This window comes from Sarcophilus harrisii, chromosome 3 (genome assembly GCF_902635505.1).
Source record: "Sarcophilus harrisii chromosome 3, mSarHar1.11, whole genome shotgun sequence".
NCBI classification, from domain to species: Eukaryota; Metazoa; Chordata; class Mammalia; order Dasyuromorphia; family Dasyuridae; genus Sarcophilus; species Sarcophilus harrisii.
Window position 1 is genome coordinate 575,064,527 of NC_045428.1, and position 22,269 is coordinate 575,086,795.

General features: G+C 35.8%; 1 protein-coding gene across 2 annotated transcripts in view; it reads right to left on the reverse strand.

Annotated features, from left to right (window-relative positions):
* The window catches only part of CA6 (carbonic anhydrase 6), a 47,603-nt gene that overhangs the window by 13,830 nt on the left and 11,504 nt on the right, over positions 1-22,269 (reverse strand). For both annotated transcript variants that reach the window (XM_031962920.1, XM_031962919.1), the window contains exons 4-5: positions 7,303-7,448; positions 870-965 (exon numbers count right to left, since the gene is read on the reverse strand). In XM_031962920.1, coding sequence (XP_031818780.1) covers positions 870-965; positions 7,303-7,448 — 242 coding nt within the window. The remainder of the gene's footprint in view (positions 1-869; positions 966-7,302; positions 7,449-22,269) is intronic.

The following is a 22,269-nucleotide window of genomic DNA, read 5'->3' on the forward strand; positions in this document are numbered from 1 at the left end:
GTAGTGTCTTTGTGAGGAAACTGGGAACTGGAGAAATGTCACTAAGGTGTAAAAGAGGCAGTAGTCCCAGTTCCAAAATATTATAGGAGAACTCTGTTGCTGGAGTGGAGGGGATTAAGTAGAGAGAAAATATGAGTGGTCATCAACAGTGTTGAGGAAGCACCCAGTGTCACCTCTACAGCCCTCCACATGTCATACACAGGACTAGAGATAACTAGGCAATATAGTAATAGAGCACTAAACCTACAATCAGGAAAGGAGTTCAAATTCAGCCTTAAGCATTTCCCACTTGTGGTTTTGTGGGCAAGTCCCATTTTCAGGTCCTCTGCCTGTTTTTTGCATTGTGAAATGGAGATAATTAACAACACCTGCCTCTCAAGGTTGTCATGAAAATGAAATGAGATAATATTTGTAAAGTGATTAATTAATACAATGCCTGTCACATAGCAGGTGTTTAATATATGTTTATTACACTTTTCCCATTTATATATACTAGAACATGAGAAAATACCCAATCTTTTTAACAAAGCTTTCATGTTTAACCATTGCCTTTAGACCATGTTGGAATCACCATCATCATGTATAGGACTGGTTAATTTCTGTCCTTCAAAAATGATTCAAAGCTGACCCCAAATTTCAAGGGAGCTTGTGGTTCACTGAAACAGATAATAAGGGGTGAGCTAGTGGTGTTGAGCAGGGACTGGGTAAAGAAATAACCCCAGAGCAGGGTCTGAGCTTCTGGGAATTGTAAATTTAGTCCTATCTCAAAAAGAATAAACAGGGAAAGGGAAATAAAGAGCTCTTTCAGGTCCTAAACTAGCTTGTCAAGCTCAATCAGCCACGATAAAAAATGAACAACTTCAGCTTACCTTAATGAGGACAGCAATCACAGCTAATCCATCAGGCTTGTCTTGGGCTTCTTCAAAGCTTTTATATTTCTCAGAATTGAAGTGTACAACGTGTAACTGTGGTGACAAAGAAAAGGTCAGGATGAAATTTGGATGTTCCTCTAAAAGAAAAATCACAGATACCTGAAACAAAGCTTCTCTCATCTGAGTCCCAGAATCCCCTGCAAGACTCTAATGTAACAATCATTAGATAGAGATCATGGAAGCCTTTTCCTAATATTTCCTGCCCCTTCCCGGTCAGGTAAGATGCTAATTCAATCCAACACATTTAAAAACATGTTAGACAGTGTAGGTACAAAAACAAAACACAGCCAAAAGCAACTTCCAAGAATCAGACTTTGAGAACTGTCCTTCCCACCTTGAACAACTATCTAATTAGTTATCACACGCCTGAGTTGTCTCAGAGTCAAGCTATGGGCCACTTGAGTTCCCAGGGGCTATGCCCTCCACACTTTGGAGATCACTGTCTTGGACAGCCAAAGAACAGAAAGAAAATTATAATAATGAGTAATGAAAAATTTAAAGCAGGAGTTCCCAAATTTGGGGTATTAAGAACCCTTTGGAAGTCTGGTGATACCTATATATACTTTCAGACTAATATTTTCATTAAATGCAAAAATAAAATATGGAAGATTATAAAGGAAACCAATAATAAAAAAAAAGTTCACATATTCAAGATTAAGAACTCCTGCTTTAAAATCACTCAATCAATAAACATGTATTAAGTTCCCATTTAGTGCCAAGGAAAAGTCACATAGAACTGATGCTTCCTACAGTAATTAATACCTTCATAGAGAAATATGACAGTTTGGGTTTCATGTTATTCAATCACGTCTGACTCTTCATTGCTTTCTTGTCAAAAATATTGGGGTGCTTTGCCATTTCCTTCTCCAGTTCATTTTACAGATAAGGAAATGGAGGCAAACAGAGTGAAGTGACTTGCCCAGAGACACACAGCTAATAAGCGTCTGAAACCAGATTTGATTCAGGAAGATGAGTTTTCTTGACTCTAGGCCTAGAACTCTTATCAACTGTCTAATTTCCCATTTGTCAGGAGGACCAATTGAAATAAGATATATAAAGCACTTTGCAAACTTTAAAATGTTATGAAAATGCTGGCTATTACTATCCTCTTTTCCCACCTTTCCAGGCTATTTACATTTTATTCCCTTATGGGTACTATAGAGTTCTGCACTCTTCCCATAATCTTTCTTTTTTTATCCTATTTAAATTTATTTTCAGTTCCAAATACTGTTTCTCCTTCACCTTCCCTACGCACCGAGAAAGCAATATAAAAATAAAACCCCTTAAAAATAAGTATAATTCTGCAAAATAATTCCTGCAATAGCCATGTCTCCTTCCCTCCAAAAAAAAAAAAAAGGAAAAAAGAAAGAAAGAGAGAAAGAAAGAAAAGAAGGAAGGAAGGAAGGAAGGAAGGAAGGAAGGAAGGAAGGAAGGAAGGAAGGAAGGAAGGAAGAAAGGAAGGAAGGAAGGAAGGAAGGAAGGAAGGAAGGAAGGAAGGAAAGAAGGAAGGAAGGAGGAAAGGAAGCAAAGGAGGGAGGGAGGGAGGGAGGAAGGAAGGAAGGAAGGAAGGAAGGAAAAGAAAGAAAAAGTAATATCTGCACTCCAAATCTATCAGTTCTCTGCCTGGAAGTAACTAACATATTTCATCAGGAGTCCTCTGGAATTATAATTGGTTATTGTGTTGATTAGAGTTCTTATGGTTTTCACAGTTGATTATCTTTACAATATTGTTGCTATTATATCAATTGTTCTACTGGTTCTGCTCATTTCACTTTGCATCAGTTCTTGCAAGTCTTTTAGGTTTCTCTGAAAACATTGCCTTTGTCATTTCTTACAGCCCAATAATATTCCACCATATCTATATACCAGAATTTGATTTGCCAAATCTCAAATCATGGACATCCCTTCAATTTCCATTTCTTTGCTAACACAAAAATAGTTGCTATAAATGTTTTTGGATTCTTTCTCTCTTTCTTTGATTTCTTTCAGGTATAGACCTAATGGTGATATAGGCCCATGTTCTTTCCATCATCTTGAGCTCACAAAAACTTGTCTCTCTCTAAAAAAGACCACACTTGCAATCATCCATTCCAGTACTGGGAGCTCTTTCTCTCATGTTTGCTAACATTACTGGGCTAGAAGAAGGGACATCCACACTCCTTACTGCTCCTGGTTATTTCTAAGCCTTCCCTCTGGCACTATTGCTCAAATTCCTCTTTGACTTTCCCAAATATTCATGGGGGCCTATCTAGACCCCTAGGTCCCTCTAGTATGAAGTGTTCATTATGTAGTTTACAGGCTTCTTCTCTAACCATTGCCCTCATATTTGGCAGATTTTAACACCCCAACTGATGTCCCTTCAAATATTCTGCCTTCCTAATGCATAGGATCATAGAGTTAAGGATTGAAGGGACCTTAAAGATCTCTAATCCATCTCATTTTATAGATGAGTCACAGATAGGCCAAGAAATGTACTCAGGGAAACACAGCTACTACAAGTCTAAAGTAGGATTCAAACTCACATCTTCCTGACTCTTCAGCATTCATGACCTATTTCTTCATTTTTCATTAACTATCCACACTGATGATCACAACAAAGACCTTGACATCCACAACTGTGCAATCTCCATGACATAGAATTCTTGAGTTTCCCTCTATTCTTTCACCTCTCCCTTATTCCTTGTAAAATTATTTTTCAGCTTCATTGTGACTTCTAGTTCTTCCACTCCTTCCTGCTTTTCCAATCTGTCACCCCCCTCACTTCATTTTCTTCTGCTCTTTTAAACTTAACCTCATGGTGGTCATCTTGATTGGGCTCTGTCCTCTACCCTTGAGCCCTTTGCCCTTTTATCTACCAATACATGAGCCTTGACATACCCCAATCCAGTCTTACCACATACCACTTTCTCTATTGTTACTGTGTTACTGTCAAATATGAGTAGAGCAAGTCACAGCAGCAAGTTGGCTGGGCTCCCCAGAAATATCTTTATCTAATCTCCACAGGGTCATGATTTATGTATAGCAATCCTTCCATTCTTCCCTAATTATCACATTGTCCAGAACAGTTATTCTAGATCTCCATTTTCCTCCAGCCCTCTGTGCCATTCCGCACTTACTATCCCATTTGCTCTTGGCACAGGGCTTTCTTTCCTACCTACTGAGAAAATCAAGGCTACTTTCAGGGAGCTCCCTGTTCTTCTCTACTCCATATCTTAAAACTATTCTTTATCAAAACCACTCTATATCAATATCACTTTTCATCCAGTCTCTGCTCTTTTGAAAGAATAACCTGTTCTTTGTCAAGGCACATGCCTCTCCCTGTGGTCTTGATTCCTTGTTCTTCTGTCTCCTTTCTTATCTTCCTGACTCTTTTCCTGCTACCTACAAAGATCTCCTCCACCCTTAAACTTCACATGAACAAAACCAGGAGAAAACACTATATGCAGTAACAGCAATATCGTGCACTGATCAACTACAATAGATTTAATTCTTCTCAGCAATCTGATGATTTAAGATAATTCCAAAAATCTCATGATGGAAAATGCTGACCACATCCAGAGAAAGAACTATGGAGTCTGAATGAAAATTGAAGCATACTATGTTCATTTTTTGTTTGTTTTTTGCTTTAGTTTTTCATGTTTTTTTTTCTTTTGTTCTGTTTCTTTCACAATATGACTAATGTAGAAATATGTTCAGTGTGATTAGACATGTATAACCTATATCAGATTGCTCACTGTCTTGAAGATAGGGGAGAGAAGAGATGGAGGGAGAAAAATTTAGAACTCAAAATCTTATTTAAAAAATGAATGTTGAAGAGTGTGGAACACAATATAACATTTTCACTCTCTCTGTTGTTATTTGCTTGCATTTTGTTTTCTTTCTGTTTTTCTTTTCCTTCCTTCTTGATCTGATTTTTCTTGTGCAGCAAGATAAATGTATAAATATGTATACATATATTGGATTTAACATGTATTTCAACATATTTAACATATATTGGACTACCTGCCAGCTAGGGGAGGGGGTTGGAAGAAGGTGGGGAAAATTTGGAACAAAAGGTTTTGCAAGGATCAGTGTTGGAAAAATTACCCATGCATATGCTTTGTAAATAAATAAATAAATAAATAATTTTTTTTAAAGATTAATGTTGAAAACTATCTTTACAAGTAATTAGAAAAAATAAAATATTAAAACAAAAAAAAAAAACCACCACACAACATTTTTCACTTGACCCTGCTATCTCCACAAGCTATCATCCTATATCTCTCCTCCCTTTCACAATCAACCTCAAAGGGAAAGTAATTTATACTTGAAAACTTTCCATCTTCATCTATCACTCACTTCTCTAAAGCCCCTTGCAATCTAGCTTCCAACCTCACTACTTAACTGAAATTCCACTTTCCAAGATTACCAATGACCTCTTAATTGGTCAATCCAATGATCTTTTCTCAATCCTCATTTTCCTTGAGTTCTAAAAAGCTTTCAAAATTCTCTCCTCTCTCAGCTTCCATGAAACTAATCAATCATTCATTATCTCTTTTTGTAAAGCCATTTGACCTCCATCTTCTGCCCCCTACTCAGGGGAGTCCCTCAAGACACTGCTCTCTTCTCATCTCTTTCTATACTCTCTACATTAATGCACTTACTGCAATCATCTTCATGTGAATTTTGTTCCCACTCATCATGAGCATGGCAAGCCAAGATTTCATCCCACAAATCATGTGCTATTGGTCACCAACAAAGCCTACTCTACCAGCTCCTTATATTGCCTCTTTAAACAGAATTTGTCAGTTGTACTCCCATTTAGCAGCAGCTTTTAAAATATTATCTGGTTTTACTTGAATATTCATATAGACGTGATTTTGTTTTTCTAATAGTATATAAACTCCTGGTTAAAGGACAAAGGATTCATATTTGAATACCAGCAGATCAGTTAAAATTTATGGGTGAAAACTGTAGCTCTAAGTACCACCAACCCCCTTTTCTTTTCTTTCTTTCTTTCTTTTTTTTGCTGAGGCAATTGGGATTAAGTGACTTGACCAGGGTCACATAGCTAGGAAGTATTAAGTGTCTAAGATCACATTTGAACTCAGGTCTTCCTGACTTCAGGGTTGGTGCTCTAGCCATTGGGCCACCTAGCTGCCCAAGATTTTTTTTTTTTTGCGCTAAGGCAATTGGGATTAAGTGACTTGACCAGGGTCACCCAGCTAGGAAGTGTTAAGTGTCTGAGACCAGATTTGAACTCAGGTCCTCCTGATTTCAGGGCTGGTGCTCTATCCACTGCACTATCTAGCTTCCCCCCAACCCCCTTTTCTACACTGACATTGTTACTGTGAAAATTGAAAGAAGAAAGTCAAGCTTGAGTGCCGTTTTAGATTTTTACAAATATAGGTCCTCTTCCCTCAGTTATTTATCTTTCCCTCTGACTTGTTGTTAAAACCTTCCTTTCTGTGTTATCTCACTTATCAGAATGTGAGCTCCCCACACCCAATTGAGGAGAAGGAAGGAAACAAACATTTATTAAGCATTTACTGTAAGCATCCTAAGGGTTTATCAATATTACCTGATTTGAGGGGGTAGGCAAGCAAACAAATGCATCCTGAAGGAGAGGCAGGAGGCAACATGTGACAAGGGACCACCACCACTTCAATCACCTACTCTACTCAGACTCCAATGCAGATAGCCCAAGACCCTGAGAATTGAGGTATCCCCCTCCCCAGACAACTGATCTGCTTCCATTCTGGTCCTCACAAGCATCACTGAAGGCGACAACTCCAGTGGAGAAGGAGCCCACCACCCCCAACATCACCAGAACCATTATCTGACCGATTGCCTCTGACAAATGGGTAAGTCCAAGAACAGCAGTGTCCCTGTTCTCTAAAGCACTAACCCCGTCACCAGCCTGACCTCTATAACCATCATCCAGGGGAGCGAGCCTTGTGGATGTGCCATCTGTCAGCTGTCTCTGCAGATCGCTCCTCATCTCCATAGCTACATGAGTCACTCAAGTCTTCCTCACTCCAGATCCTGCAGCCACTCTATCCACTGCAATCACTCTAACTCTGAGATTGTGGTAATAAAGAGTTGTAGTAAGCGTCTAATACTAGATTTGAACTCCCATCTCTGAGCACTGAGCCATCTATTTTGCCTCGAGTAAGACATTATAGTCAAATTGTAACTCACAAAGATTCCCATGTGGTCAGGGTTTGCTAAAGCTAAACCCAAACCCAGGAAAATGTGAATAAAAGCCTATTAGTTTAAACATTTACTTTGCTTTAACTTGCCCGACTTCCAAAGTTTCCAGTATTTACTCCATCATCAGATCTCTTTCTAATGAGAAGAAATATTCTTAAACTAAATTGTAGTTGTATACCTCACAGTCAGATGGCTCTCCATTTATGGTGTGCTCCGAACCATGGGGTTGTGTAGTACTTCTCCAGTGAAAGTGCAACTGGACAGCTGTGAATTTATAGGGTAGCCCTTCAATGATATGCATGTCAGCTGGCAAAGTCAACTGGACTGGAAGAGAACAGAGAGCACCCAAGGGATTGCTGGGTTAGGATACAGTACAACCAGTCCTTATAGGCTCAGCGGCCTTACCAAGAGCCACCCACCCACCTATTTGCCAACAATGAGCCAATAGTTTAAAGCAATAGTTTAAAGGCTCTCACAAATCAGTCAGGAATGCAAATTTCCCTATCTGTGAACTTACAATCTTAATCAATTAAGAGAATTTGGTAATGAGTCTATGATCTGACTCATTCTGCTCCAATACCATCATCCCATCATCTTTGCCAATTTTCAGAACTTGTCTGAAGTAGGAAAAAAAACCCAAACCAATGACAGCTCCAGTGATCATTTTTCATTGTACCTTCTGAGAGTAGTAAAGGGTTTGGATTTACTGTTTAAGTTTAAGATGCTACCCTAATACACAGTGAGTTGACATAATGGTTCATGTAACCTTGTACAAAAGGGGTTGATAAATGATGATCTGCCCAGTGGCAAATTCATTGGGCCTGGATACAGTTCATAAGCAAATGATTTTTTACTAATAAGGATTTTTAATAGTAAAATTATATTTAAAAACCAGTGATGAAATATTATATTATAAGAAATGATGAAAGAGATGATTTCAGAAAAACCTGAGAAAGTTATATGAACTAATGGAAAGTGAAATGAATAGAACCAGGAAAACAACTTATACAATAAAAATGATCAACTGTGAAAGACTTATTAATTTGATTAACACAACGATTCATTCCACTTCCAAAGAACTAACGATGACATTTCATCTACCTCCAGATAGAGAACTAATAGACCCAGAGTGTAGCATATTGAAGCATATTTTTAAAACTTCCTTTCTTTTTTTTCAATTAATTTTTTTCAAGACATGACTAATGCAGAAATTTGTTTTCCATGAATTTCTATTTATATAGCGTTTAGTATTTTTTACTTTCTCAATTGGTGAGGAAGGTTTTGGGAAGGGGGATAGAAGAGACTCTGGAACTGAAAATTAAATAAAAATTGAATGAAAATAAACATGAAACCCTTTCTGTATATACTTATTTTGAAAACTCTTCTTAAAACTTCACTGAGAAAAATGATTATTAATAACCAATATCTTGGGGTGATTCAGAGACTTTTCCCTTCTCCTAAATTTCTCATTTTAAAAAGTTCAGAATCCTATAGGACATTACTGATAATTAGATTATTTTTATTCTCCCCATCTTGGTCAGATCCTACCCAAGGTAGGGAATTTAATCCAAGGTAGGGAAGCCCATTGTTTTCTACTCAATTTTGGTGGGAGACACATCTTTGGTCTAGGTAGCCCAAGATTGGCAGTGGCCTGATTTAGAAATATTTTTCTCTGTCCAAGAGTGACATGATGATGGGAAACATCAGCCCCTCATTGGAAGGGTGTATAAACTCTGAGTTGATTATGATTTTTACATTTGTAAATAGTTGAGAAGACTTCAAAAGAAGAGTATTCCGTGATGTGAAAATTATATGAATTCCTAATTTCAGTGTCCCTAAATTGAACAGCTAAGCTTATTTGTTTATATATTGTTAGTGACTGGTTTTCTGCTGCAATGGAGAAGTTGAGTAATTGAGACATACCAGATGGGGCCCACATTCCTGCACTAACAAATCGCCAATCTTTTTGAGCTCAACAATGTTTCATTTGTCCATGTATATCCTGTAGGTTAGCATTTCTCCTTATTACTGGTGCATACCCATCATGTCAAAACAAGAAAAGAAAAATAAAAAGGGCTTTGAATGAGGCACTTTTGAGGCACAGTGAAGTGTAAATTAATTTTTTATCCCATTAGATGGCAAAACATTGTGCTTATTATGCAATAATGCTAAAGTTGTGCAAAAAGAATATAGCATATATTGATATTACTGGACATCACAATATTCCCAACTCACAGGAAAACAATAGTCAGAAAAATTGAAAAATTTGTTATGTAATATCTCATGGCTAGAGAATTCCTTGAAATAAAAAAAAAAAATTTTAATTAAAGTAAAAGTAAAAATAAAGTTACAATCAAAGTTTCCTGGCAGCTTTTGGATTCAAAATTAGTGTTCTTTGTCATCAAAATTGATTGGAAATATTGATTTGTTAATGATGATCTGGAATGAAATTTTATGTATTTCATCTTGGAAAATGTCTTCATATAGATAGGACTGCCAAATGCTAATGTCAGTCCACAAGTATATGATTTTAATTGAGCTGAAAAGCTAATAGTCTTGATCAAATCTACTTTCTCTGGACCATAATTAGAAGCTAATTAATTAGCTCTTCATCAGTAAATAGCTTTCCTTGCTTAGCTAAGAAATAACCCAAATCAAGTGAAATGTTGTCCCATCTACATACACAAAAAGAATCCTATTCCTCTCATTATTACCACTACCCCCTCCCAATAACTTTATTATTATTATATTTTGAATTTCATCAATAAAAATTTGTGGAAATTTGTTTCCTCTTCTGTTACATAAGCATTTACAATATATCTTCAATTTTGTCTCTTATCCCATAAATCCTAAATTGAGATCTGGTCCTTTACAGAAAGTTCACCAACCTTTAGTCTAATCATAAGTGATTAAAAAAAAAAAAGGGAAAAAGACCTACATGTGCAAAAATGTTTGTACCAAACCTTTTTATACTGTCAAGGAACTGTAAATTGAATGGATGCCCCTCATTTGAAGAATAGCTAAAAAAAGTTATGGTATATGAATGTAATGGAATATTAATGTCCTATAAGATATGATGAACAGGCTGAATTCAGAAAAGCCTGGAAAGACTAACATGAACTGATACTGAGTGAAGTGAGCAGGACTAAGAAAACGTTAAACACAGTAACAAGAAGATTATGTGATGATCAACTGTGATAGAGTTGGCTCTTTTCAACAATGAGTGATTCAAAGCAATTCCAAAAGACTTGTGATGGAAAGTGCTATCCTTATCCAGAGAGAGAACTATCAAGAGTAAATGTGGAACAAAGCACATTTTTACATTTTTGTTGTTGTTATTGTTTGTTTGCTAGTTTTTTTTCCCTCTTGTGCTTTTTCCTCTTTTGATGTAATTTTTCTAGATCAGCATAATGAATATGGAAATATGTTTTAGAAGAATTGCACATATTTAACCTATATTTGATTGCTTGCTCTCTAGGGGAGGGGAAAGGGAGGAGAGAGAGAAAAAAATTTAGAACACAAGGTTTTGCAAGGGTGAAAGCTTAAATCTATCTTTGCATGTATTTTGGAAAAATAAAATACTATTAAAATTATAGTAGTTATTAGAAAAAAGAAAGTAACAGAGAAAATGATAACAAATATTTGAATAATGCAGATTAAATTTAAAAGAATGTTCTTCATAAATTTTTTTTCTGGAGAGTCAGTTGTCAGACATTTACCAGCATACCTCTATTTACATTATTGATTTGCTAGGCTGTGAGGTATAAAAATTGATCTAGACCTATCACCAAAGGATTAAAGCCTTGGAGCTTGGAACACAGTATTTTCCCCTCTATTGTTGTTGTTTGGTTGTTTCTTTGTTTCTTTTTTCCTTCTCATGTTTTTCCCCCTTTTTGATCTGATTTTTCTTGTGCAGCATGATGAATATGGAAATATGTTTAGAAGAATTGCATATATTTAACCTATATCAGGTTGCTTCCTATCTTGGGGAGGAGGAAGGAAGAAAAATTTGGAACATAAAATTTTGCAAAAGTGAATGTTGAAAACTACTTTTGCATGTATTTAGAAAAAGAAAATATTATTTTGAAAAAAGATTGCATTTCTTTGCCACTTCAAAAAGAACATTTCTTAAGTTTATGTGGAATCTTTATCCTAACTCAGCCCCTAAGAGACACATTAGGTCAAGATCAGTAACTGGTTAGACTTTGAAGAAAAAAAAAAAAAAGTATGAGCTTTGCTTTCTAAAAAAAAAATAATAATAATAATTATAAATAACTAGTATTTACTTAAGGTTTGCAAAACACTTTAGAGGTATTACCTCATTTGATCCTCAAAATAACCCTGGTTAGTATGTGTTATATCCCATTTTATAGATGAAGAAACTGAGATAAAGATTAAATGACTTGTCCAAGGTCACATAGCTAATAAGTGTCTAAGGCCAAATTTGAACTCATTTCTTTCTTCTTTGATCATAGTCTTTCTCTAAACGTAACTAAAAATCTGTATTTGATTGTTACTGCCCTTTGTTCTCCTGAGTACATTCAGATTATTCTGAGTGTTAGCCCTTCTTATAGGTTTGGTTTGGGTTTTGTTTTTTGGAGAGTTGTATTAATAGAAGCAGTAGAATTTAATTGTATAAAAGCAATTTGAGAGCAAATGGCCTATATATGTGGCAAAAACAAAACAAAACATTGATGTTCACCTTTAAAAAGGCTAAGAACAAGTCATAAAATGGTCTAGAATTCATGGTTTTTTAGTCAGAATTGTAAAAATTTGACCTCAAAGGTGGCTAAGAAAACCTACCTGGCCCTTAGGCCAAATATCAGAGGAATAATATAGGGAGCTAGCAAACCAGTTTTTTGAGTTCTAAATGTTATGCTCCATAAGGTACATAGTGAATTTAACTGAGTGTGTATAATTCTATACTGTTGCGAATGAGAAAATTGAGAAAAGTCCTTCTAGCATACTCCCTAACTTTTATAGCCTGAAAAAAAAATGAAACTACTTCCCTAAGACACCATTTAGGTTTTTTGCCAACATCTGCATCTTTAAGAGTCAACTTATAACTATAAGCTAGTTAGGTGGTCCAGTGGGTAAAGCACTAATCCTAGAGTCAGGAAGACCTGAGTTCAAATTCAGCTTTAGAAGCTGAATGTTCCTAGGAAAATCACTTTATCCTGTTTGTCTCAGTTCCTTTATCTATAAAATGAGTTAGAGAAGGAAATGACAAATCACTCTTAAGATCTTTGATGAAAAAATCACAGTCAAACATGACTGAAAAACAGAAGCCCAAAAACAAAGCTGAAAAGGAAACAGGCAGAGATTGACTTTCAGCTATTAAACAAAAATGTCTGTACAGGAGCAGATGTGTATATAATGATATGTGGAATATATTATTGTATTATGTGTTCTCCATGTTCCCACAATGTTTGGATCCAAGAGAGAGCCCCTCGTGGTGATCATAGGAATGTCCAAGCTCCCCTAACATGGCAGCATCACCTAATGCATTCTCTCTTGGTGCAAGTACAATGGAAGCTTAAAAAGACATTAAAAAGAAAATCACAATGCAGTGATCCAAGGCAATCCCAATAGACTTTGGACAGAAAATGCTATCTGCTTCCAGAAAAACAACTATGGAGATTGAATGTAAATCAGCACATGCTATGTTCACTTCTTTTTTCTGTTTTTTTTTTCCCTTTTGTCCTGGTTTTTCTCTCCTAACATGATTTATAAAGCAATATGTATTAAAAATAAAGAAAAAAGAAACTCACGATATATATATCAAAACACAGGGTTATACGGCTCAGGTGAGCACAGGGGAGAGATGTGAAAAAGAAAGAGAGGTGACAATATTAGGGAGAAGCAAGGAAAAAAAAAAAGAGTGGATGACTTTGATGTTAAGAACCTAGAAGACTGCAGGGATGATGGAACCTTTGATAAAGATAGAGGAGTCCCAAAATAGTTTGAGGAAAATATATTGAGTTATGTTTAAGACATACTGAGTTTGAGATGCCTAAAAAAATGTCAAGTAGGAAGCATCCAATAATCAGCTGGAAATGTAGGACTAGGATTTGGGGAAGAGGCAAGGGCTAGATATAGAAAGTTGAAAATTTTTTACAGAGGTGATGATCAAATCCATGGGAGCTGACCAGAGTACCAAGAAAGGGAGTGTTGAGAGAGAAGAGTAGTAGGTCCAGGGAAGAGCCTTGGAAGATACCTATAGTTAGCAGGCACAATATAGATTGTGGTTTAGGAAAAGACACTAAAAAGAAAAATCATAAAAGAAGAGAATAACAACAGCCTAGAGAAAAGCAACACTTAGGAGGAGAAAGTGGTCAATAATGGTGAATACTTTGTAGGATTCAAAGTCAAGAAGCCAAGGTGAAGTGAAGGCCAAAAGTGGATCAAGAAGGATGAGTGCTGAGAAAAAGCCATCAAATTTGTCAAGGAAGAGATCATGGGCAAAATGACCGGCAAGATGAATCAGCAGCATGATGCAGCAGATGGACTGAGGAGTGAGAGAAGTAAAGGGGGAAGGTATAGGTAGTTTTCTAGGAGTTTGGCTGTAAAAGGAAGAAAAGGTATAGGATTACAGCTTAAGGAAATGGTTAAATGAAAGTTTTGTTGATCTTTTTTTAAATAGGAATGGGAGAAGCAGTGGTGTTTTCAGGTAGCAGAGAAGGAAGGAACTGGCAAAAAGAAAAGAATAAAGATTAAAAGGAAGGAACTCCAAGGCAATCCCAATAAACGTTGAATAGAAAATGCTATCTGCATCAAGAAAAGAACTATGGAGATTGAATGTAAATCAACACATGCTGAGAGAGAGAAAGAGAAGAGACAGAGACAGAGAGAGAGACAGAGAGACAGAGAATGATTGTGGGAGCAGTTCCCCCTGATAAAAATGGAAGAAAATGAGATTAAGTATGCATGTAAACTGATCTTGACAAGGAGGAAGGAAACTCTATAAAGCATAAAAAAAGACTTTAAAAAGAAAGAAAGAAAGAAAGAAATTTCAGAATTCTTGATCATAGAAGTCAAATCCTGGGGCAGCTAGGTGACACAGTAGTTAGAGTATCAGCCCTGAAGTCAGGAGGACCTGAGTTCAAATCTGGTCTCAGACATTTATCACTTCGAAGAAGAAGAAGAAGAAGAAGAAGAAGAAGAAGAAGAAGAAGAAGAAGAAGAAGAAGAAGAAGAGGAGGAGGAGGAGGAGGAGGAAGAGGAGGAAGAAGAAGAGGAGGAGGAAGAGGAGGAAGAGGAAGAGGAAGAAGAGGAAGAGGAAGAAGAGGAAGAAGAGGAAGAAGAGGAAGAAGAGGAAGAGGAAGAAGAGGAAGAAGAAAAGTCCTTTGAATCTCAGTTTCCTTATCTACAAAATGGAGATAATGATACTTACAGTGCCTACCTTATAAGATTATTGTGAAGCATTATGAAACTTTGATGTGACATGGAAAGCAAATTTTAAAATATTCATTCAATAGATTCAATAAACATTTATTAAGCACCTACTATGTGCCACGTATTGTGCTAAGCAACAGAGATACAAAAAGAGGCAAATGAATTCCTGCCCTTATGGAGTTTACAATCTAATCTATAAAGTAATCATTTAGCAATAATATGTTACCACTACCAATCAATGAAGCCAGAAGAAAACAAAATTTAAAATAAATGGAAGGAGGGTCAATGGGTCTCCTTAGAGCAAATAAATGAGGAGCTGAAGTTAGTATATTATGTGCCCAAAGGCAACATTTCATGGAAACACTTGATCATCTTAATACTGAAATGCACAGTGAACTTGCAAAAGGACCAGAAAGAATGTGATTAAAGTTGACCTATTTAAATAAGCTGTTGACAGCAAAAAAAAAAAAAAAGGGAAAGGATTAAAAAGGAGATATGACACAGACCATTTCCCAAAGAATTTTAACTGATATAAATCAATTGCCACAAAGAAAAGATCAAGCAGTGTAGAAAGAACATTATTCCACAAACACTTGATCTCTTTGCCAAGTGGAAACATTACGGTGATGAAGAGCAGCACTGATAAGAGATATAAACTCATTTGTAAAATCTTATAGAAGATGATAGTGGAAGATTAGGAGCATTACTGCCTCATAAAATAGCAAGAAGCAGTGAAGGGAGAAATAAGTTTACAGAAAGCTTATTGAGAAGCCCAGCTTAAACCAGAGCATCCTGAAAGCATTAAAGGATAAAATGGAAGGGGGGGGACATCTTAAAAATAGAAAAGCTTTGTAAAGATTTTTGTAACATTTTTCTCCATCATATATGGCATCATATGCGAACTAATATCATAATCACCAATGAGGAGGTAGAAATGGAAATAAAGAAAATAAACGAGAACCGTAGACATAGCTCAATTATGTCTATTACAGATGGAGGATGTGCTAGGGGTGACACAATTTAAAAGGCATTAAAGGATCAATTCTCAAAATATCTGACAGGAGAGGATACCAAAGACTTAGAAATAATCTCAGACCTTGTTGTTACAAAACAAAAAGGTGACCAAAAGTGTTGGTTGTTCACAGGGAAATGGGGGACTTGGTCATAGTAACAGGGCCAAGAGGAGTACTAGCACTAGCAACTGGAGGAGGAGAGGCTCCCTTCCCTCTACACATCAGGGTGTAGAGCAGGAGAGCAGTGACCACACTTCTAACATCACCACACCTGTCCCTCTGCTTCTGTCTCTATCTCTGTTTTTATCTCTCTGAGTCTTTCTGTCTGTCTTTCTCTCTATGTCTCTATCTCTGTCTGTCTCTCTTTAGCTTGGTGAGGATGGAGGCAGAGGAATCACATATTCACTTCTGGGGAGAAATTGTCAGTGTCTTTGAAGTAACAGAGAAAATTATAAACCATACAAAGAGATTGTTTTAGTCAATTTTATTAGTGTTAAGAGAAGAAAGAACAAAAAAATAAAAAATATTATGAGAAGAAAGGAGCAAGAAAGCAAAGGATCTTACTATTTTGTACAACTCAAGTACATAAGAAGAGAATAAAAACCTTATTGGTCATCTCATCATCCTCCCTGTTATCTGAATCACATCAAAGAGTTACACATATATTCATAAATATAAAATTCTGAGTAGAAATACATTGAATTCAACAAGGAAATAAACAGGATAGGGAAAGCAAAGAAGGATATTTAAGAAAGAAGACAAATCTTGAAAGGGAATAGTCAAAAATAAAGCAACCACTTAACTCTTTCACATTACTCAATAAAACTCCAATCGCTCTCTCTCACCTCTAGGATCAAATTCAAATTCTGTTTGTCATTCAATGCCCTTCATATCCTAGCCTTCTCCTACCTTTCCAGTCCTCTTCTTGGGTCTTCAGTCATCACTCCCTAATATGCACTCTTAGATCCAATGACACTAGTATCATGGCCATCTTGCTAACAAGACATTCTGCCTCTGGGCTCTGAACATTTTATTTTCTCTGACTGTCCTCCTTGTGTGGAATGCTGTTCTTCCTCAACTCTGCTCTACTGACCTACCTGGCTTCTTTTGTCCCATTTTCTACAGAAAGCCTTTCCAATTCCTCTTAATTCTAGTAACTTCCCTGTTAGTTGTTTCCTATGGATCCTCTATATTGCTCGCTTTGTATATATTTGCTTGCATGTTGTCTCCCCCATTAGATTGTAATTTTTCCTCTTATTCTATCTCCAGTGCTTAGTATGTGCTCCAGGCACATAGTAAGTGTGTCAGTATTCAATGCTTGATTAATTATTTATTTATTGCTTTCAGACCAAAAAGGAAGGATCTAAAAAAGTAAAAGAAGATCTAAAACTAGATTTTAGAGTCTGGGCTTGGTAAAGAGAAGAGAGGCTTTCAAATAGGTCAAGATTATTACTTCAAATGCAAAAGATCAGATTTTATCTTTTCTCCACTTTCTTCTTGACAAAGTAGGAGAGGGAAGGATATTGAAAGAGAAAAAAAAATAAAGAGATTAATGAAAGATAACACAAAACAGTCATAACTGTGAATGTGAGTGAAAAAAAATCCATAAAATGAAGGACAACAAAAAGAAATTAGAAAATAAAATTTAACAATATTGTTGAGAAGAAACACACTTGAAACATAAGAATTTGGGGAGAGTTAAAATAAGGTGCTAGAGCATAATTCATTATATTTAAACAAGTTTTTTAAAAGTAAGGTTAAAAATCATAATCTCAGATGATGCACCAGTAAAGAACAGAAATGGTTAAAAGAGATAAGCAAGTTTATATGTAAAGATCATGAAATAAGGCCAATATATCTGTACATATATATAATAAATATACAGCTATAATACACATGTGTATGAACTATATGCCATAGAATCTAAGTACTTAAAGAAAAGGTTAACTGGATTACAAGTAGAAATTGACAGCAAAACTATAACTTAGAAAATCAACCTATCACTTTCAGAACTAGACAAATCTAACACTAGATAGATACTAAGAAAGAGGCAGAGAGAAAGAGAGAGAGAGAGAGATGGATACATAGATAGAAGGATAGATATATATACATACACAAAGAATAAGTGAAGAAGCTGAATAGAATTTTAGAGAAATTACATATGACAATGAATAAGACAAAGAACAAATTTCTCATCCATGAATGGTACCTTGACAAAAATTGATCATGTGTTAAAGCATAAAAATCTCAAACACAAACAGAAAAGCAAAAATAATAAGTACAAATTTGCTGATAGAAAAAGGGATAAATATTAATCCTGTAATCTTAATGACATGGACAAATCCCAAATGAAGAAATTCTCTCTACCAATACAGGTCAGCTTCTTCCTGCAATTTGGAAAGTCTTAGTCTTAGACAGCTGCATAGAGCACAGTTGGATCAATTTGCCCAAGAGTCAAATAGCCAATATTTCTAAAGGAAGGGTTTGAATTGATGTCTTCCTGGCATCAAAGTCAGCCCTCTATCCAGTATACTATACTGTCTCTCATAAGGACTGACCACAATGAATTAAAAAATATAATCAATAAAGGAAAATTCAAGAAAAAAATAAAACTTAAGAGGAAAGTATGTAACTTAATTCAAAATAAAGTGATAGATAAAAGAATAAATTGCAGAAATTAAAAATAACCTAAATAAGTGGAGAGAGATCAATTGTTCCTGCCAACATATACAAATGTTGTTACTACCTAAATTAATTTACTGATAAAAGTACCATACCAATTGGTATGTTCCATATACTAAAGGTAGTTCTTTAAAGAGCTAAAAAATAATAATAATAAAATTCATCTAAAGGTCTCAAACTTTCTGGTCTTTAGAACTCCTTTATAATCTTAAAAATTATTGAGGGACCCCCCAGAAAACCATTGATCTTTGCCATACTAGAAAATAAAACATTTTAGTATTATTATGAAAATCATTTTGACTTCATAAACCTCCTCAAGGGATCTCAGGAATTTCCAGGGAAGTATACAAACACACTTTGAGAACTATTGACCTAGAGGAAGAAAAAAATCAAAGATTCCAAAGGGTCAACTTAGCATATCCCTTCACTTAGGCACGTCACAATATACAACATGGAAGCTAACTTCCATATCCTGATTAGACAAGCCCAGTCCTGGGCTTGGAGTGGCTTTTCTTCAATTTTTCTTAGCATTTGGGTGAATAGGTATTGATCCCAAGATGCACATGTCCTGGCTTAGGAGACCCACCTTGTGAATTGAGAGTTTCTGGGGCCCTGGGTCCTTTGACTGACATTGATTGCCAACAAGAGAAATCCCCAGAAACTACTCTAATATTCAAAAATGACTATCAGCAGTTTGATGAACCCAATCCCTGACCTAGTTTATCACAGTGATGGGTCCCCAGTCCTTGTACCCAAAATTTCCCCAAAAAGACAGAAAGTGGGGAGATGCTGGGTCAGACCCGAGGGTCTACTCAAAATTGCATATCTGGCTAAGGAATTTGAAGCCATAAAACTTCTTATCTGCTGCTCCTTATTTGTTCTCTGCCAAAAAAAAAAAAACAAAAAAAACAAACAAAAAAAAAAAAACCATCTTGTCTGATTGACCTTGCTAAAAGACATTTGTCTCCTTACCTGGAATAAAAAACATACTGGCTCTTTTCTTATCTCTCTTTTACACTTTCCAGTCTTGTAAATTGTTAGCCTATTAAGCCCCAAATTTTCAGTCTCTTTCATACTCTTTCTAATGGCTTGACTCCCTTTAGAGACTAGTCTGTCAACTATGACATAAATAAATTCTTTTGTGACTTTAAGAGAATCTCTTTGAATTCTTTCAAACTGTGAGCCATGATTCTCACACACTTCAATAGGACCTCTTTTATGAAGGAGATATTGCAGAGCTGAAGTGAAATGTGGAATGCTTATGTAGTAAATCCATAATTTGCTGCTGCTTCTTTTTTTTTTTTTTTTTTTTTTGATGAGCTGTCAATGTCAACTTTCAAGGAGAGTATAACAGAAGTTGTTATTACAACTTAATAAATTTTTCTGTCAGCACAAGCTATGAGGATTTTTATATTTTGATTTTGATTTCTTTTGTAACTAAAAAATAAATATCTACCGGTTTCATGTTGTTCATGGAGTACTTTTCTATTGCTACATCCCTTTGGGGAGACACTAGATAACAACCAATCTAATCTTTAGGCAAATTTCCCCTGGGGCATCAGAATTGGAGGAAGGCTTATGAACCAAAATATGAGAAAAGAGAAACTAACCCCTCTCATTAGAGGCCAGACTGAACCTGGTCTGAAACACATGCTTTTATTTGGAGATGGAGCCCCCAGTGGATAGGGAATAAAAATATGCCCCTAATTCATTGCATGTACTGGGTCCATCCATGATTATTATTGTCCCATGTGTATTTTACTACTTCTTTATCCTTGCTACCTACTATTTGTCCATTTCACCACTTGGAAGATAAGGGGAAGAAAAGAAAGTGAAATTCCAATTTCTAGAGGATTTCTAGATGCCATGAAATTTGTACATTATTATTGAGTTTGAGTTTCTCATCCTTTTTAACTCACAGGCAGCTGAGAATTGATTGTACTTCTACAATTGTGATTTCCATTTTTATTAGTACATTTGGACAAGCGTATAATGTGAAATAAGCATGAAAAAGTTTAAAAGTTGGGCCAGCTAAATGGTGCTAAATAGAGCTAAATAGAGCTGAATAGAGCACTGGCCCTAGAGTCAAGAGGACCTGAATTCAAATCCAGCCTTAAACACAACACTTTTTAGCTGTGTGACTCTGGGCAAGCCACTTAACCCCAACTGCCTCTCAAAAGGGAAAAAAAAAACTAAATGTTAAAAGTCACGGAAAGACCATACTTTCTGTCAGTATAGCCACCAAAAGTGCAATATAAGATTTGCAAAGTCTCACCCATCCATCATTTCATTTGATCCTCATCCAATAATAGCCCTAAAAGGTAAATAAATACTATTATCATTTTACAGATGAAAAAACTGAGACTTGACAGGGGCCCCAACTAGCAATGTCAGAGGTGACATTCAAATTCATATTTTTCTTTACAAAGGCCTTTTCCATTGGACCATTCTGTCTCCCTCTTCTGATGCAACTTATAGAATAATGCTCTTAAGTAGATCCTAGGAGGAACGTCTGAGATATTGTTTACTTTATTTGATCTCTACCCAGACAAGAAACGAGAAATTTTTTTGGCTCTAGGAAAATATTAGATCTCTTTTTAAAGGATTCTGAGCTTCTCAATAGCTGTACAAATATAAGATATCATTAATGTCAACATATATTCTGTCAACAGCATTTCCTACTGATATCCAGAAAGAAGTAAGATCAGAAGATGGATTGGAGTGAAATGTTAAAGGAGGAGTTAAAATGTGAGGAAGGGATGGCATAATAAGGAGGCAACAGCTATAATAAATAATCAGCAGGTTGATTTCAGAAAGGCTTGGAGAAACTTAAAGGAACTGATGCTAAATGAAGTGAGTAGGACCAAGAGAACATGTACACAGCAACAAGAAGATTATGTGATGATCAATTCTTATGGATATGGTGGCTCTTTTCAGCAATGAGGTGATTCAAATCAAGTATAGTATTTTCACCTTTTTGTTTGTTTCTTTGTTTGCTTACTTGTTCTTTTTTCCTCTCTTTCTTTTCCTTTTTGATCTGATTTTTTTATGCAGCATGATAAATGTGGAAATGTTTAGAATTATGTATGTTTAACCCACATTGGATTATTTGCTATCTAGGGGAGAGGGTTGGGGAAAGGGAGGGAGAAAAATTTGGAACACAGGGTTTTGCAATGATGAATGTTGAAAATTATCTTTGCAAAAACAAAAAGCTATTATAATTTTTTTAAATTAAGGAGGAGCAAGAGTGAAATGGCGTAAGGACTAGGCTTGGAGTAGGAAAGCTTAGATGTTTCTTCTCGTACTCCTTAGCCATATGATCCTGAATAGATCACTTTACCACTCTATGTCTTATCCTCCTAATCTGAAAATTGAGGATTGTACCAATCATTGCATCAGGGTTGTTGTGAGTATTTAATGAAATAATTTAATTGTCATGGAGAGAATTAATACTCCCCTCCAACTTGTTGATGTAATCCCAGAGGCTAAAAGAGAAATAAGGTAATTGTGCATTAAAGGATATGCAAAACACATATATTGTATCTAGGATATACTGTAATTTATTTAACATATATAGGACTGCTTGCCATCTAGGGGAGGGGATGGAGGGTGGGAGGGAAAAATCGGAACAGAAGTGAGTGCAAGGGATAATGTTGTAAAAAAAATTACCCTGGCATGGATTCGGTCAATAAAAAGTTACTATAATAATAAAAAAAAAAAAGGATATGCAAAGATAAAACTAAGCAACTCCACAAAATGTGTGTTCTCCCCGATGTAATTAGAGGGACAACTTGCCATTATACTTACATGTCCTGGTAACCCTTAAAAAGAAAGCTTGACAGCTCTGAGACACTGAAGAATGCTTAGAAATAAGTCTATTGAGTGCAAGGTCTTGTGCTAAGCACTTTACAAATATTATCTTATTTCATTCTCTTAAAAATCTTGGGAGGTAGGTGCTGTCATTATCCATTTTACAGTTGGGAAACTGAGGTAGATAGCAGGAAAATAACTTGCACATGGTCACACAGTTAATATATTCCTGAAACTAAATTTGA